This window comes from Alligator sinensis, unplaced genomic scaffold, assembly GCF_000455745.1.
Source record: "Alligator sinensis unplaced genomic scaffold, ASM45574v1 scaffold412_1, whole genome shotgun sequence".
Classification (NCBI taxonomy): domain Eukaryota; kingdom Metazoa; phylum Chordata; order Crocodylia; family Alligatoridae; genus Alligator; species Alligator sinensis.
Genome location: NW_005842474.1, coordinates 923,886 through 942,591, shown reverse-complemented (window position 1 = coordinate 942,591; position 18,706 = coordinate 923,886). Strand labels below are relative to the sequence as shown.

The following is an 18,706-nucleotide window of genomic DNA, read 5'->3' as shown; positions in this document are numbered from 1 at the left end:
CGGGGAGGAGGAAGAAGACAGACATTACTCTCCCACTCCGCCTTGCAATGTTTGCTATTAATTACCAGAGTAGAAATAGAGATATTTAAAAATTAAGACTTAAACAGGGGCTATCAAAATATCAAAATAAAAATCCTATCCCGGTGGAGAGGTATACATATGGCACTGCTTTTAGTAAAGCACTAATTTTGCTTTCAACCGTCCTCTGTTTGCCATCCTGAAGCAGCCAGTCTACAGCTGCAGAGCTGAGACAATATAGCTACTACTGCTAACCCTAGGCACATTTCCCCTCCAGCAGTTACAAGACATTGTGCTTGTGGTTTCACTGTGAAAGATACCAATTAATGCAGTGCACCTCCTCCCCAACTTCAAGTGAGAACCTGAATGAGAGCAATAAGAGTGATGTCAATTTAGTCTCATGCTGTCTACATGTTAACTTGTAGACATGTTTTCAAATACAGGACTTGTATTTAAAGAATCTTCCAAAGAATCTGCACTTTAACTATAGGTAGTATCTTTCACTTATAAAATTGTTTCTGATGGTTTTACTTAGCATGATTATGTATTTCATAGAAATAAAAATTAATTGCCAGATTTATATGAGAGCATAATAAAAAAACATTCCTTAATAACTTCAGTTATTTTAAAAGTTTTTAGAAGCCCAATTTTTCAGTTTAATTCATTTTGACCAGTGCAGTCAAGATCTACATTGACTGATAAAAACCTATATAGGAATATGTGATTTTGTTTAACTCAAGCTCCAATAGCTGTTGTTAAGCTATTCAAGGAAGAACCTATTCTGTAGGATATCTGTTTTTGCAATTACCATCCAGAATCTAGAGACATAAAACAATGGCAAGAGCTGCAATCTTGCTTTACCGTAAACAGCATAGTCCGGTTTTCTGCAATATCTGTTGGCTGTACGACACTGTGCCCATACATATGTTGACTTTTTATGTTCAGCAAAATCGCATCTTCCTCAAAAGAGCTGATAAAGCTGTTGCTCCTGCGACTATCTTGAAAGTCCTTTTTAAAAGAAAAGGAACGCAACCCAGGCTGAGAGTAGGACTTCCTCATTGGCTTTTTCTCCTCTTCATCACTGACCAATGGTTGGAAGACTGATCGGAATTTATCACTTAAGGAAAATCCTCCTGAGTTACTGGCAGTTTCATGTTGCTGGGACAGTGAACTGAACTCCTTTTTTTTTGTACAGCTGGCATGGTTAAATTTTTCAATACATTCATCTATGAGGGCCGGGGGTGCATTTTTATGTGCTACTGTCACTCGCCCACAGAACAATACTTCAAACTTCTTGGCAAATGGGTCTTCAGAATCAGACAGATTAATCTGAAATTCTTCTTGACGAGCAATTTTTCCAGCCTGCCGAATGGAGTTAATAATCTCAGGCACCTATAAGAAATACGGACAAATTGTATATTAATAAACAACTCTATAATTACCAGACTGGAATGTAAAAATTCCAAGAAAGTGGCTACTTGTGTCATTTCAGGCAGTGTATGCATCAGCAGTTAAATATTACTCAAAATAAAATGTTTGCAAAAGAATGAAGAAATGTCTCCTTCATTTGTTTCTCTCACAAAAGATCATCATCATAGCACATCTGCTCTTAAGGTCTGCTCTTCCAAGGCACTAAAAATTTCCAGTGAAGCATAAATACTTCACATGACCATACCTAAGGAAAAGGAAAAAAGAAAGGAAAATAATCCAGAATATAAAGAACTATCACAAATCAATCTATAAGCAACATGAAATCTCATTTTACCCACTCATCAATGTCATTGTTAAATTAATGGCAAATCTTGCAGATTTCTTGGACCAGTAGCTTCTTCTATCACCAAGTCAAAATATTTTTGACAAAATGTTACTTTGTTTAATAGAACAAGAAACATGGTTTTTTTAGGTCATTTTTTATTTTGTAATTTCTCAGGGTGGGAACCCTGACTACACTGACTTAAGAAATGCTTCATCGTTTTCAGAGAAATGTGCTGTTTAACCCAAAAAGCTATAAATTACAAAAGCCCAACTTCTATCAGATACCAATATTTTTTCTTAAAATTAACAGTATCAGATATTGGTTGAACTGCCTGAATTACACATGCAAATCATCTCACTGCAATTTCCTATGCCAATATTTATAGCATGTGTATCACACGCAGTTCTAACATACCGTTTTGCATTCTTTCAGCTTTTGATTGGACTAAAGCATTACTTAGGACAGCAGCAAAGCAAATAGAAATACATGTGCACGCACAGTGCACATACTGAAAAATATTTGTGCGTGCAGAAAGGTTTTGACAAGTCTCCACTACAGCATACTACAGAACCCAGAAGAGCCATCTCCCCATAACTGAATACAGACATGGAGATATATTCCTGAACTCCAGCAACCCTTTCTAGAAATCACCTTGGTCTTTAAAACAGACATGTCCCTTTTTTCAAACAGTTTAAAAATGGTTGGATTTTGCAGGAAAGCTGGCACAAGAACCAGCAATGGCATTAGGGGAAAAAAATCTGGAAGATTAAAAAAGAAAAAGAAAAAAAAAAAAAGAGGTTTTACTTTGGCAGTTCAGAAAGACATCAATTACATCAATTCTTTCCTTTTATAGATAAGGAAGTTCAGCAACACGAAAAACTCCAAAACTTACATGGTCAGGGGATTAAAACAATGAGTAACAAAAAACCAAAAAGAGGTCAGGAAACATTACTTCACCCTTGAACAGGAGGCATGAGTCATCAGTTAAATCATATATAGAGCAAAAAGACAATGTCTAGGGTTTACAGTAGAAGACTGGAGGCAATGACCATAAAGGTTTATTTTTAGCTATGTCACTAATTAGTTATGTAGCTTTAACAGCTCTCTGCTTTGATTTTACTTTATAAGACTGGGGTGATAAACAGTCCTTGATGCAAAGACTTATCTTGTAGAGTACATTTTCACTGCACATTAGCCCAAATTCTTACCTGACTTTTTGCCCAATCCCTCATCATTTGTACAGAAAACAGTTTGAGCATGGTATGGAGATGGTCTATATTTAGAGTAGCTCATCAGGCTCACTGACTGGGTTAGACTCTACCCCAGATTAAAACCAGTTTGCTTTACAGGGAGGATATAGGCCAACGGAAAAAAACCCCTCAATTTCTGGTAGTCCTTCCCTACAATTCCTCTCAAGAGCACAAAAGTTCTTCCACAACTGGTGCAAGTGACTGAGCAAGAATCCTAAACCATTTCAGATCAAAGAACCATGAGATAATATCTCCTCACCTCCCTCCTACAGAGGTGAAAGAACCAATGAAAATAACAAGCAAGGTTCTGCCATGGTGACACTTTCACCCAAGCTAGGCTGACCTGTATTGCTCAGACCCAGGGGTAAATCATTCAAATGAACTATGCAATGAAGACATATTGTTAGACATCTTATGAGGCTTATTCAGATACTGAGCCAGACTATACATTCCTCTTTTTCTACACGGTGGTTTAAACAAGAGTTGTGTTGGGACTCTTAAGTTGTCTTTGTGCATTTGTGCATTCTTAGTTCTTGCCCTGTTCAGAGCTACTGCTTAGACTGGGTATAAGGTAGCCATTGGTCCTGCTTTATACCAGACCCTCCTGTTTGTAAACCTTTAGTCCCTTGTCCGTTTCTGAATGAGCAATGGACTGCAAAAAAGTCCTGGTTTTCAGTTCATTGGTGGAAATATATATCAATCATTTGTCCTTGTGATTCTATTGGCTGCACCTAGAGGCAGGGCAGTGCACAGCCAGGAGGAGCAAAGTTCCAAGCCAACCAGGGAAGGAGTAAGAGAGGGAGGTGGCCTTTTTGTGGAGGCCCCACTCCTTTGTTACATTGCCCAATGGGCTTGGTGGCCCCACCCCTCCATCCTGATTGGCCAAGCCAGTGGCCCCACCTCTCAGTTCTGATTGGCCAAGGGAGCCAATGATCCTGGCATCTCACCAAGGGGCTGTCCTGTATTCTGGGGATGCATCAGTGGCCACCCTAACTGGGTGACATGGCCAATCTAATTTGTACCACATTTTTTAGATGACCAGCATAAAATATGGAGCCTCTTCTCCTTATCCCTGTCACTGGGCCATCGTAGAGCCACTCTAACCATTCTACACTGTCTAGCCACTCTAACACATTCTACACTGGTCTGAATGTTTGTAAAACATTTTGAAACACTGCAATAAGCTGCTACTCGTGAGCAAATAAGTATTACTAGGATTTAGGTGGAACTGGGATTTTGCAACTTCTGACTCAGATTTGTGAATTCTAAAGAAAAGGCTCCTCGACCTATTCACTCAATGCAGGGGCAGGCAATTATTTTGAGCGGAGGGCCGCTTACCCAGTTTTGGCAGGCTGTCGAGGGCCGCATGGGTAGTCCCGCCCCTTGACAGGTGGCGCAGGCTGGCAGGAGTCCATGAAGCTGGGTTGGGCTGCACCAACAGAGAGTGGGGAGCTGGTCCAGCTCCATAGAGCCCCTGCCAGCTGGGACCCTGCGCTCCTGCCACCCTGCTCTGGGCCCCCACCAGCACTGGCCCCGGGACACCGGTGCAGACCCTGTGCTCCCACTGGCTCCCCGCCCGCTCACACCCAGTGTCCGCCAGCCCTGCGGTACAGGCAGGGGGCAGTGCACAGCTCCGACCCCCTGCTTCCCAGCGGGGAACAAGCTAGTGTTGAGCATGGGGAAAAGTAGCCCCTCGCCTGCCCCATGGCCGGCGCCCCGCGTTGCAGGCACTCGCAACCCACGCGGGGCTGTCTGGAGCAGGCACAGGCAGCTCCAGGCAGGCTGCAAGATGCTGCAGCGCAGGGCACTGGCCAAGCGGCGGGCAAGGGGCCACTTTTCCCCAAGCTCAGCACCAGCTTGTAACCTGCCCCACTGCCAGCGGGGCCAGGTTACAAGGTGGTCCTGAGTGCAGTGTCGCGCATGCTGCGAGTGCCTGCAGTGTGGGGCGCCGGCTATGGGGCGGGCAAGGGGCCGCTTTTCTCCACGCAGGGAAGGAGCCCAGGGAAAAGCTGAGCGCGGGGGAGGGGAAGCAGCCTTCCCTCGCCCCACGCCCAGTGCCCCGCACCACATGTACTCGCAGCCCACACAGGGCTGTCCAGAGTGGGCACAGGCAGCCCCATGCAGGTTGCAAGCAGCTGCGGCGGGGGGCACCGGGTGTGGGGCGGGGAGGGGCCACTTCCCCCTCCCGTGCTCCTTCCCTGCTCAGGGTCCTGCTGCCCCCACTTACCTGAGCTTCCTGCACTGGCGCAGCCACATGCTCCCAGCCCAGAAACCCCAGCTCGGGCTTCTGGCTGGGGGGTGGGGCTGGGCGGGCCCTGCTGTTGTTGGAGCCTGCTGGGCTTCCCTTGGGTCCTACTGCCCATTTTTGGCAGGAACCAAGGGCAGAGAAATATTAATTTTCCAAATTTTTTAGGGGCCCCATGGGCTAGATAGAATGACCTTGCAGGCCTTATCTGGCCCGCAGGCCGTATTTTGCCCACCTCTGACCTAACATGTAGTAGTGTTTTATTCAGACAGATAATTTGATAACATTTCAAATTATCTCCTAGTATTCTACCACCAGTACAGCTCCACTAATGGGAAAGGTGGAAAGTATTAACTGCAGAAATTTTTATTACTTGTAGTCTAGACCCACTCATTAGTTTTACATGGCATAGTAGGTTAAAAAAAAAAAAAAAAAGGGACACTCAATCTGCAGTCTTATTACTTCACTGGGGGCAGCATAAGTGGCAGTACAACAGCAGGAGATTTCCTGGAATATACTGCCATCCACAATGCAAAGAAAACAACTATTTGAACAAGAAGGGCTTCTTCCCCAATTTCAAGCTGTTAAATTCCATTGGTAGAAACAGCAGCTTGATTCATCTGTTGTAAGAGTTTACAGTACAGGTAAGGATTGTAGATGGGGCAGACTGGTCTTAGACGTTATATAGACTATCACTAATGTGTTGCTACCAAATTTGATTTTTTTTTATGCCTGCATCTCTATACTATCTATTTTTAAAAACTTCAGAAGTGTACGAGATGGCTGTTTCATAATGACTGACTCAAAATAGTTCATGAACGCCCTGTTCAAAGATGCACAATAGGCCTGTCAATGTATTAAAAAGGAGAGATAGGGCTTTTTGTTTTGTTTTGTTCTTACTAGGTCCTGAACTTCCTGGTATTATGTCACTTATAAATAGCAGATGAACTTCTGTGTTTCATAGATATCATAGACATTAGGGGTAGAAGGGATCTCACAAGATCATCAGGTCCAGCCCCCTGCCCAAAGGGCAGGAAGTCAGCTGAGGTCAAATGATCCCAGCAAGATGGGCATCCAAGTGTTTTTTGAATGTATCCAGAGTAGGTGCTTGCACCACTTCTGGGAGAAGTTTATTTCAGGCCCTAGGGACTCAGACAGAAAATAAGTTTTTCCTTATATCCAGCCTAAAACAATCTTCCAGGAGTTTGTGACCATTGGACCTTGTCTTCCCTTGGGGTGCCCTAGTGAAAAGATGTTCTCCCAGTTCCTGATGCATACCCATTTTTGTACTTAAAAGCTGCCACCAAGTCACCCCTGAGCCTACGCTTTTCCTGGGTGAAGAGTCCCTGTGTTGCATGTACTTATGGGTATTTCCTCCTGTATTCTTACAGAAATTTGTAATTAATATGACATTCAAGCATTCAAACAGAGAAATATACAGAAGTTATGACAACTGCACTGGACATGGCAAAGGAAAATAGATAAATATTTGAATGGTATTTTTAATAAATTTGCTCATCTCAATCTTGATTGGACAGATGGATGCAGCATGGTTCTAATATTTACTACAGATATTGAATACAAGTACCAAATCAACCCCCTAGCTTTTTATGAAATGTAAGTTGATAATCAGAAGAAGAAATAACAAAACAAATGTTACACAAGGATCTTCTATAGCATGATCACCTTTTTTCAAATTGCTTTTCCTATCCCACTAGCCCTTCACAAAGATCTGCATGTAGGCTTAGGAAGTTTTAGGAACTCACAAGTTTTAATGCTGGCTCTGAGGCCTGACTCCTCTGTGACCCAGAAACAGAAGGGAAAAAACAACTTACAGAAACTCCTTTGTACCTCAGTTCCATCAACTGTAAAATTATAATAATACTTACTGGCCTCACAGGGCAGGTAAATATTAGTTAGTTAAACATTTGTGCAGTACTCTGAAGATGAAACATATTCTAACTATAAAACATATTAAGATCAGTCATGCAGTCCTTCTCCAGACAACATCACTATTACTATAATGAGACCTTTGCCCAAGTGAGAACTATATCACTGGGTTAATTGTAAACATGGCTTGGACAAACTGCTTAAATTCTGTGGCAAGCCAGGGCACGTATAAACTCTGCTTTTTTTTATATAAATTTTAAGATTCAAATTACTACTGTCTTAATGTAATGTAATTGTAATACAATGATATTTAGGAGCCATGCATAAAGTAGCAGGGGAGGGATGAAGTTACACTGATAAGCAATTGATGGTGGTTTTTACCAGGATTTGGAAATTAAAAAGTCATATTTGATCAGACCACAATGTAAGAAAAAGACAGGATATTTTCCTGAAGATCTGTTTCTTTGCCTCCTTTCTGGGCCACTAGCGTCTTATCCCGTCTACGGTATTGGGAGACATATGGTCTCGTCATATGTACCATGCACAGCACATTAACATCCTAGCATTTCACAGGAAAATAAACAGGTGAATTACTGCTGCACTGCTGTTCTTTCCTGCAGCACATAATTGAGAGAAGTCCAGCAACATCCTACAATACAAAGATCAACATTTCCAGGATTATTCTGTAATCTTCAATTCCAAGAATTCACTGTCTCCATTGATGGCCTTTCCCTTCATAGTGTGGGGGACATGCATGACAAAGTATTGAGATCAGGAAGACCAGTAATAGAAGACTGGTTCTGGAGACTGTTTTCTTAGCCCCTATAGTGATATTCAGAAAAAAAAAAACAGTAGGAAGAATTTTCCCAGGAATGGATCAAACATTTGACATTTCATGTTAAGGACATGCCCTAAATGATAAATTATTCCAAAAGAGGCATTCCTCTCTCACTGTGTAGACATGCTTATTCCAGAATATGAAGGGGTTGGAACGAGGGGAGGAGAGAGAAAGAAATGCAGATAAAGAGCAAACGTGCCTTATTCCAAATTAGCTTAATTCATGCCAGGCACAGATTTTTAAGAAGAACTTTGGACTCTTATTCAATTTGTGCATCTCCAGTCAGCGGTTTGCAGGGATCCAGATGCAGATAAAGGCATAATTTGCTGATATAATTAGCTTTTTACAGATGCAATTAATTATATTCACAATAGCATACCTACAGTGATCTGTAGATGGAAGAAAGGAATCTCTTTGTTAATGACATGATTTCCCCCATGCATACATAATTTTGGCTTTCTAGAATACTTAAGTCTTCTCTGGCTAACTTTCTTTATTCCAATATGTAATTAGCAGACACAGATGAACGGCTACTGATGATCAAAAACTGCTACCCCAAAACACAACACAAAGTATGGAACAGCAGGATAAACAAAAAAAGTAATTTCTTACTTAATTACTCTTAGTTAAATTAAATACGGACATGCTTTATCAAGTTACCAAGCGTGCGGGGTAGGACTGGTGAACAGAAGAAACACAGACCAAGAAAAACACATGTTCACATAAAAGATGTTCTAAATGCAATATATGACAACTATTAACTACTATAAGATTTATTAACCCAGCAAAACAATAGTCTCAAGCAAAATGTGCAGCTATTTTTGTAAATTGTACTATTTCTGAAATGTTTAAATGGACGTTTATTGGAAGCATGTATTGAAAAGGTAAGTGAACAAGAACAATAAATGAGATCTATGAGCAAAGCCTTTAAATACTCTTGGTTAAGCTAGTTAAAATCAAACCGGCTTCTAAAACTTCTTAATGTTTGTTTTTATTGGCTTACTAGGCTATCAATTACCAATCTACTCTGTGCATTAATTATTAGAAAACAAAAGTAATTTTATGCCTGTGCAGGTTTGTGTTTCTCCATGGCATTCAGTGTTTTGAAAGCAGATTTTCCCAGGACTGACTTTTCCCAAGACTGACTTTCTTCTCTAAATACAGAAAAATCACTACTTTTGGCTCCAGTTAAATAATAATAATAAAAAAAAGCATAAAATTAAAATAAGAACACTCACTTCTGGAATTTATACAAAGCACATATTAAAGGTCAGATGTCTTCAGCCTGGAAGTGGTTTTAAAGAGAAGTGAAGAACTATTTTAATTCAGACAGACCGGTAACAGCTGAATGCAACAGCTGTTTTGTGGTAAACAGAAAAAAAAGTGTGTTTATCTAACAAGAATTAAGTTACCAAATAATCCATTCTATAGAAAATGAATGGTTAATGCATAAAAACTGTGATGCAAGAAGAACAAAAATGCAAATACGATTTTAGGCTCACCTACAGACTTTACAGCAGAGACTATAAGGTATGCATCTCCATGCCAGTGGTGCTCAACCTTTTTGCCCTGCAGGTCACATAGGCAGTGCGTAGTATGTCCACAGGCCAGATATGGCCAGGGGCCCATGAAACTAACTGTGTCCAGAGGAGGGGAGAATTTGGGGGGGGGGGAGGGCACGGGCCAGCCCCAGTTCAGATGCAAGACTTGGGAATTTGGCAGTAGGCAGAGGGGTGGCAGTATTAAATTGCCAGCGCTCCCCTGCCGCCAAATTTCCCAAACCATGAGGAGCTCTGTGGGCCATGTGCCATGGCTCCACAGATGGGATCTGGCCTGCAGGCCATGGCTTGAACACCCCTGCTCTATACATACTCCTCCAGTTCAACAAAGTGCTTAAGCGTATGCTTAAAACGTTTAGCTACCAGATTAGTCAGGTGCTTAAATTAAGATAAACCAAATTATTTGCAGCAAAACCCGCCCCTCTCCAGTAGCAAACTCTACTGCTACTCTAGAGAACTACAATTCCCAGAGTGCCCTGTGATGTGATATACTGAGCTAACAGAAAATGCAGCCAGAGCAGAGGTACATTTCTTATGCAAGACCCAGAACACCTGCCCTGTTCACTCACCTACCCCTCTTTACACTTCTGGATGTGATAGAGGAGGGAGGAGTAATCCAAGGAATTAGCTTGGAGGCAGAATCAGATGAGAAGCAGATGAGAACAAGGAGTTAGGGTCTCAAGTTGCAGCAAGGGACATTTAGATTACATATTAGGAATAATTTTCTCACTAGGAGGCCACTGGACCAGGTTACCCAGAGCATTGGTGAAAGCTCCATCCTTGCAGGTTTTCAAAACCCGTCTAGAAAAAGCTTTGGCTGGGATGATCTAGTTGGGGATGGTCCTGATTTGAGAAGGAGGTTGGACAAGATGACCTCCTGAGGTCCCTTCCAATCCTAATTTTCTGTGATTCTAGGGGAAGAAAAGGGTTATGGATCAGAATCAGGACATAGCAGCAGCAGTGGAAAGAGGAAAAGACCCTGATGGGGTTATAAGTTTCCAGTCAATGCCAACAATCAGCTGATTACTGGCATCAGTGGGGAGGGCCCTGATCTGGAACATAATACATGACACACAGTCAATTGAAAGTCCTACACAAACCAACCAGAAATATGTCCTACATGCTATTGATATCCTAAATTAGCTGCGCGTGGCATGTGGTATTTTATGGCGCAATTAACATGTTAATCATGTCATAAATGTAATACCTGCCAGAGAGCGAAACACTCTATAGAGTGGAGTGAAGATGTGCTGCTGCTACAAAAGGAGGTGACAAGTGTCACCTCCTCTTGCTGCAGCATCCTAACCCTCCCCTGCTTTGTGCACCCAGAGGTTCAAGCCCCTCTACCTCCATTCCAGAATCTCAGGAGGGCAAGAATCAGAGTGGTACTTGGGGAGGGGGCAGGGCTTAACTTGCAGCACTACACCTGCCAAGAAAGCTGGCCACCACTGCCCTAGTCATTTAAGTCCAGATCTTGTCATAATCAGTCCTTGGTTGAGATAACAGTGGTCTTATTAAAATTCATATTGCTGCTGGAGGCTTGCTACTTTTTATATGCCACTTTCCACAGGAAACTGCTTCACCTTTTAAATTGTTGAATAGTTATGGAGGGGATGAGGTTTTTGTACCAATCTTTAAACAACTTAATAAAACGTTATTTTTATTTTGTTGTTTAACACACATTAATACAGTGCGGTCCATTCACAGCATCTGACAAAGGTTGTCTGCAAAAGCTCATGCCTCTGTGAACCATCTAGTCTCTAAGGGCCCCTCTACATGTTCAGGTAAAGGTGTGATAGGATCTGATAAACTATCCACCCAGTTGCACCTCCTGCCATGCCACATGTACATGGCAGGAGGTGTGTTTGTGGGACCCAGGATCAGATCCTATTACGCTTTATTGCTGATGCAAGGGAAGCCCAAGATTGCCATCCCAGACTCCCCCTGCACTGGCAAGTAGCAAGCTCCCACAACCGAGTCCTGTGGCTGACCAGAGTGGGGAGTCCTGCACCTGACAGGACTCTCTGTCCAGGCAGTACCCCACCACTGCCGGGACTGAGGGTCTCCCACAGCTGTGGGACACACAGCCCTGGCTATGCATGGTTGAGCCCTGCACCTGGAGCCCCTTTTCTGAACAGCACCTAAATCCCCTTGTGAATCTAGCCCTTTGTACCCAAGTTTCCTTTGCTTTCATTTTTAAAAAGTCAGAAATAAAAAATCATGTTAGGTGAAACATTTTAGCTTGATCTGTTTTTTTTTTTCAAACAAAAACATTTCATTTCAGATATCTCATTTTTAAATTTTCTGTTCAGCCACTGACCTGTAAAATGATTCCCATAATAGTCAGTTCCTTTTCTGGTTCACATATACCATCAGAGTATAGTGGATGACGCCAGGCTATGGCCAACAGGTCATACTGGCAAGCAATACCCGATGCACCTTTCTGAAACATCACTCAGAGGTATCCCAGGATTCCTCCCCAAGACAGGCCTATCCAGTTCTACTCTAGATAGCCAGTTGCTTGGTAGAGAAAATACACCTGCCAGATCATCCAACAGTGCCATTCCGGGCAAACTTTGGCCCTTTGATCACTTTTCCTTATTAGCACAGTATAAACTGAATTCCCATTGATTAAATCAACCAGGGATGGTAGCTGCCCTGAGTTTTTCAGCAGCTACCTACAAAAGTAAATTTTCCTTTCTAAACTTAGCTTGGCCTCAAGTCCTGCATACAAAATAAATAATACCAGCCTCATAAGATAAAGAGGAGAGGACACGTGAATTGTTCAGAGAATGGAAGTTTACAGTGACTGATAGTCTGCAAATGAAACAGATTTTTAAACTTCAAAAATAAATATTTTAATGCCAAAACTTAAAATTATGGAATAGGTTACATATTTTATGATTCCCAAGTATTTTTGGCTTGGTATGTTTTCCTCCAAACCACTGGAAGTATGTAAGTATTACTGCATTTACCTGAATATAAGATGACCCCCAATAATTAGATTCTACACATGGAAAATTTATAAATTTATTATAATTTTCCATGTTTGTAATTTAATTATTCAAGATTATCTTAAATTCATCCCCTCACTACTGCAGGCAATGGGGGGGTGGGGAAGAGGTGATAAGGGGGTACTAATGAGACAGGCAGTGGAGGAGACAGTGTGTGCGGGGGTACCTGGTTAGACAGGTTGGGGCAGTAAAGGGGAAGGCAATGCAGGGTGGTGGGGGACAGGTGGCAGGCAGCGAGACAGGCAGGCAGCTTCCCCCTGCTGCCTGTCCCCTCCCCCACTTACCCCCATTCTGTTGGCCCCACTCCTCCCCCACAATCCTCAGGCTGCCCCAATTCCCTCTTCCCTGGTTCCCCCCCCCTCCCCCTTCCATGCTACTCCTGCCACCTGCAGCTTCAGGTCCCTGCCCCCTGCCTTTCCTCCCATCTTCCCTCTTACCCTTTGCTCTGCACTGGCAGGCTCTGTCCCTGCTGCAGCCCAGGGCTCACAGCTCCAGTCTGGCCCTGCAACAGTAGCAAGGACCTACAGGGCTGGCCTGGAACAGAAGTGTCAGTTCCCTGCCACTGCTGCTATGGGACTGGCCTTCAGCCGTGCTCCATGCCCCAGGCTGCAGCAAGGACAGAGCCTGTTGGCACAGGCAGACCAAAGGTAAGGAGGAGCGCAGCTGAGGATGAGAGAGAGGGAGATGAGGTATGGGAGGGAGGGGGACTGGGGGCTACAGGGGAGGAGTGGCAGTGTATGCAGAAGCAGAAGGGTAGGGACTGGAGCTGTTGCTGGAGCTGCAGCTCCACCCTCATGCTCCATTGTGGTGAGGGGCTTTTGTCTCCATGTGAAATGGGGGGAAAATCCTCATCTTCTAATTGAGTAAATACAGTAAAGAGTCCAATTGTCAGCAAAGAAAGTCAACACGCTACATGCAAATTGACCGAGGTAATTCATCACTATGTTAGCTCTACTTTGTGGTAACAGCAGTGATGACATTAGTATAGCCAGGACTTGGATGTTTTGCCCCCATGTAATTTAACCCTGTTGTAAATGGGTCTATACAACACCAAGCTCAAGATGTCACTGGCTGCTATCGATGTCAATGCCTCCATGGTTTCAAGAGTGCACGGTGTCTGCATAAACATTAATAGTTAATACAAGACGCAAAAGGTCTTACATACAGGTTCCAATAGATAGACCTCTAAAACATCAAAAACAGCTCCTGGGTTGTGTACGACCAGGAAAAATGTCTTGCAGTTCACCACAAATGGATTCTTTTTTGCAGAAAATTTACACTGACTCTTGCTACCTGCCTTCACTACCAGACGTGAAACTACAATATACCAGAGAATAATTTTATAGAAGTAATTCTTCTGTAGGCAAGTTAAAGGGAGGAAACCATTACAGATCAAATAAAACGTTTATACATTATACTGTATAAATAACTCTAAAAGCCAATTATATAAAATTCACTGTTCAATAAGCACCATGTAGTCAGTGTGTATGTTTACATTTTATCTGGTTATCATATAAAGTCATAAAGGAAATGCTTCATTTCCAGTTGGACATTATTGCTCCCTTAATAAAATTGCCAAGAAAACCAGACCAGTCTAATATGTTTTCTCTCACATCACAATCCTACTAATTCGACTGGGAACCTGCGCCTGATCATTTTCCATACAACTGCTGAGATCTACATTGCAAAGACTATCCTTTTTACATGGCCATGTGAAGCAGGAAGCTGTCCAGGAAATTTAAAAACACAAAAAGGTTTCCTTTCCCTTCCAAAAAACAATGTCTTAAGTTACTGCTTACAAATCATTATAAAACAGGATAGGAAACAGAGCAAGACTTTATTCTATGTTCTACTGAAGTAGGGCAAATAAGTGAGGATTTCTTCCTAGCTAGACAGATATTTTTTGTGTGATTGAACACTTACAGCATGTTTTCCATGAAGCCTACATTACTAGCAGTATCGGATCATTCTACAAAAATATATATTTAAAAAAAATCATAATGCATGCATACCTCTGAGCTTCTCCAAGTCAAAGCAATCAGCATATTCTCTTCAGGGGAAGCCCATTAATAGACCCTGCTCTACACACAGCAGGATCGTGCCCTTAGCTTTTATGTGTGTCTTGGCTCACAGGCCATCCTTTAGTTCAGATGGGGTCAACTTTTTTGGCAGGTGCACCTCAAATTAGTTCTGTATCTTCTGCAAATACCACTCTGATCCCTTTCCCTTACCCAGTCTGCTCCTTGACCAAGTTACTGCTCATTTTTCTGCTCTCTGCCTTAGCCCACCACTGTGCTATCTCCTCACTAATCTGCTGTGTGCCACATGCAACAGGTTGCCTGTGCCGCTTGTAGCACATATTCTTTAGGCTGGCCCCCTGCCTCTTATTTGATTCTGTGCAGACCCTGTCACATTATTTTCACTCCTGCCAGATGATGTTTCTGTAGCATCTATGTAATATTTTTCATAAAAGCTTGAAATACATTCCTTTCTTCAGGATCCTTCATGTCATTGGGCTGCATGTGCATGTGTAGTAAAGCATCTCTTGTAGACACACCCGGTGACTACAAGGATTGTATTTATGGGCAGCCCGGCATTTAGCCATACGGTGGGGGAAGCATGTGCCAAGTGAGGATCTTGGGTCTCTTCAGCCTAAAAAAAGAGAAGGCTGAGAGGGGGCTTGGTAGCAGCTTGCCGTTACACTAGGGGAATACATCAAGAAGAATACATCAATACAACTGTTCCCCAGGGCACCCTTGGGGAAAACCAGGAGTAATAGCCACAAACTCCTGGGAGACCACTTCAGGCTCAACTCTAAGAAAAACTTTTTCACAGTCAGGGTGTGTAGACTGTGGAATAAGCTCCCTCCAGAGGTGGTACAATCACCTTGCTGGGGTCACTTGACCCCAGTTGTCTTTCCTGCCTAGCAGGGGGCTAGACCTGATGATCTTGTGAGGTCCCTTCCAGCCCTGTGCAATCTATGAATCTATGAAGTCAGTAGCATAATCTCTATTTAATGGATACAGCAGCTGAGACAGAGAAGTAAAGCATTCTGTCCACATAGCAAACTAGGGAAAAACCTGGAAACAGAACCCATGTCTCCTGAGTCCAGTTCAGTAAAGACGTGTCTAGTTGGACCAAGAGGGGATGCAGTCCAAAGTAAGAGTGTTGCTGTTCCTCAGCTACTAATGTAGTGGGGATGCAATTACAGACTGCAGCTTGGGTCACCAATGAGGCCATGTTCACTGAAGCTACCTCTAACAGAGCAACTCCAGAGAAGTACCTTCAGCTATCAGAATGTCACCACTCATTCAATCCTAAGCCTCTTAGAAATCATAAAAAGAAAAACAAAAAAATATATATTTAATAAGCACCGATTCTACCTGGGATGTATTCTTCTTCTTTATGTCAAACAGAGAGAAACAGAGATAGCATAACAAAGAAAACTCTTGGAGAATCAGTGGATAGAACACTTTTGAGTTAACAGGATGAAGAAATGCAATTAAATTGCACAGAACAGAAAATACTAATCATAAAATAAAATACAGCTTGGAAAAACAAGGACTAGTTTTGTTCATTTTACATATAATGACCAGTGAGAGAGAAGATGTACAAGAGTTCTCACTGTACAAAACTGGAAGCAGAAAGTCATCAATAAATTGAGGCCCTGGCAATAGACCTTATAGCTCAGGGTGGAAAAATAAAACAAACGGATATTAAAACTTCTATAACGAACCTCAACTTTTATAAGTGACAAACATGAAACAAAAGAAACTTCAAATATAAGATTAAGCTGTTTACTGTCAATAATATTTTCCCATCTATTTCAAGCCCGTTTTCTTCACTTTTCAGGTCATATTAAATGCATTCTCAGAATGAAATCATTAATTCAGTAGTATAATGTGGAATGGACAAGCAGGGCATGCCTCAGGCACCACCCCAACGGAGAGGTATCAGAAAGAGGGTGGGGCACCCTATTCTCCCACCCCCTTTCAGCTTGCATTTCCCAAGCACAGAAGCAACAGCAAGCAGCACTGTCGGGGCCGGATGCTGTAAGGCTGTAGTCTACACCTGCCTGGCACCTTACTGGGGTGAGCCATGAGGAGAACTGGAGGGTTCTGTTGCTAAGCCAACCTATGACGTCCTTCTCTCATCTGCCACACCTTGATGTCTATGTTTAATTGTCGGGAGTAAGATGTAGGTTAAACAACCCCGCTCACCTAAATGGGTTTTCTTCATAGAGATCCTCCTCCCCTTACACCCCACCCTTACCATGTCCCATCAGATGGTGCTCTTCCACATCTTGATCTTACTGAGACCAGCTGGGCTGTTGGCTCTATCTTATGGCTGTGACTTAAATCAGCTCCTTACTGGTCTATGGTTCATGTAAAAGCTCATGCAACAATCAACTTAAGTTGATTCCTCTCCAATGCATGTGTCAATCAATTTCTATCAGTCTATTAAAATACCTAGATAAAGACCAATTTAAATAAATTTCTCCCTGGTGTTTGAATCAATCACAGGCTGGCTTAGCAACAGAACCCTCCAGTTCTCCTAACGACTCACCCCAGTAAAGCATCAGGCAGGTGTAGACCACAGCCTTACAATATCTGCCCCCGACAATGCTGCTTGCTGTTGCTTCTGTGCTCTGCCTCTTGGGGAAAGGGTAAGAGAGGATGGCCCGGAGCATATTTTCTTCACATTATGCCTTTGTGTTGGTTGAAGACATGAAAACTATTATAGAATTCACTGCTCGGAAATTTTTAAAGGTTTACCCAAAACAAGGAGATAAAAATGTTTTTTAACAAGCTGTCAGTTGTGCTTATTAGTAATGAATGATGACTAAAGCCTTTTTATATTTTTGGAGTTACACATGGCACCAAGGAATACCACACAATGTGCCTGCTTGAATAGGCTGGGCGAACTATTTGAAATTAAGATCTGGACCGTATTTCATGTTTTCAGATTTTAAAGAAACTAGAACCCCAGATCTTAGACCTGGGTACAGAGATTTCCACAGAGATCTGAAAGTGTTCTTTCCTTATTTTGTTATTAAACCAAAAAGCAACTGACAAATTGGACAAAAATTATAAGATGTGGTGCTGCATGGCCCAGCCCAGGCCCAAGTGCAGCAAAGCAAAGTGGTGAGGGGCACAGCCCTCCCTCCTCAGGCTTCCAGCATCAGTCGGCAGGCTAGACAGGATGAATTGCAGCTGCTCCCCCCTCTCCCCCCCTCAACAGCTCACCAAATCTCCTTAAGTGGCCCTCCAGCCCAAATAATTGCCTACCCCTGAAGTAGATCAACAATCCCAAATCAATACGAAACCCATACAATAGTACTGCATTTCACAATTCAGTAAAGTTTCCCTATACCTAAAAATTGAACTTGATTCCCACACTTTCACCGAGAATAAAAAGGTAGAGGGAACATCTTATTTTCCCATCAAATATTTCAATCCTCCTGAGAGCAAATTAGAATATAAGATTCAAATAGTTCTCCTAGAATTGGTCTTGGCCAAAGGAGGCAATCTAGTGAGCAACTTGGGCATTGAGTGTAGCTTAGGCGACAGCAACCATGAGATCATCATGGTTACTGTCCACTGCAAGGTAGACAAACCAACCAGCAGGACTGAAGTCCTGGACTTCAAAAACGCTAATTTCAACAGGCTCAGGGCATTAGTAGGGGAGGCGATGCAAGACCAGGGACTGAAGGAGAATGGAGTACACAAAGAGTGGTCCTTCCTCAAAGACATGATCCTTGAAGCACAAAAGACGACCATTCCCATACAGAGGAAAGGCAAAAGAAGGGCTTTCAGGCCTTCTTGACTCAATAGGGATATCATGGTCCTCATGAGAAAGAAGAGAGGCATACACACAATGGAAGCTAGGGATAGTCCTTAAGGAGGATTATTCAACAGTGGTCCACACATGTAGGGAGAAAATTAGGAAAGCTAAGGCGGCGACTGAATTCAAGTTAGCAACAGGAATCAAGGACAATAAGAAGTCCTTTTTCACCAGACCAAGGGGAAAAACATGCGAGATAAGACTTAGGGCATGGTGGGAATGACAGCCTTCTCATTGTTGATGCTGAGCTGTTGCATAACCAACTAGAAAAGCTAGACATTTATAAGTCAGC

The 18,706-nt window shown here is 42.6% G+C and overlaps 1 protein-coding gene across 7 annotated transcripts in view; it reads right to left on the bottom strand.

Moving 5' to 3' along the window:
- Positions 1 to 18,706, bottom strand: part of TBC1D1 (TBC1 domain family member 1) — a 192,621-nt gene that overhangs the window by 90,496 nt on the left and 83,419 nt on the right. For all 7 annotated transcript variants that reach the window (XM_006030903.3, XM_006030905.3, XM_006030906.3 and 4 more), the window contains one exon: positions 880 to 1,410. In XM_006030903.3, coding sequence (XP_006030965.1) covers positions 880 to 1,410 — 531 coding nt within the window. The remainder of the gene's footprint in view (positions 1 to 879; positions 1,411 to 18,706) is intronic.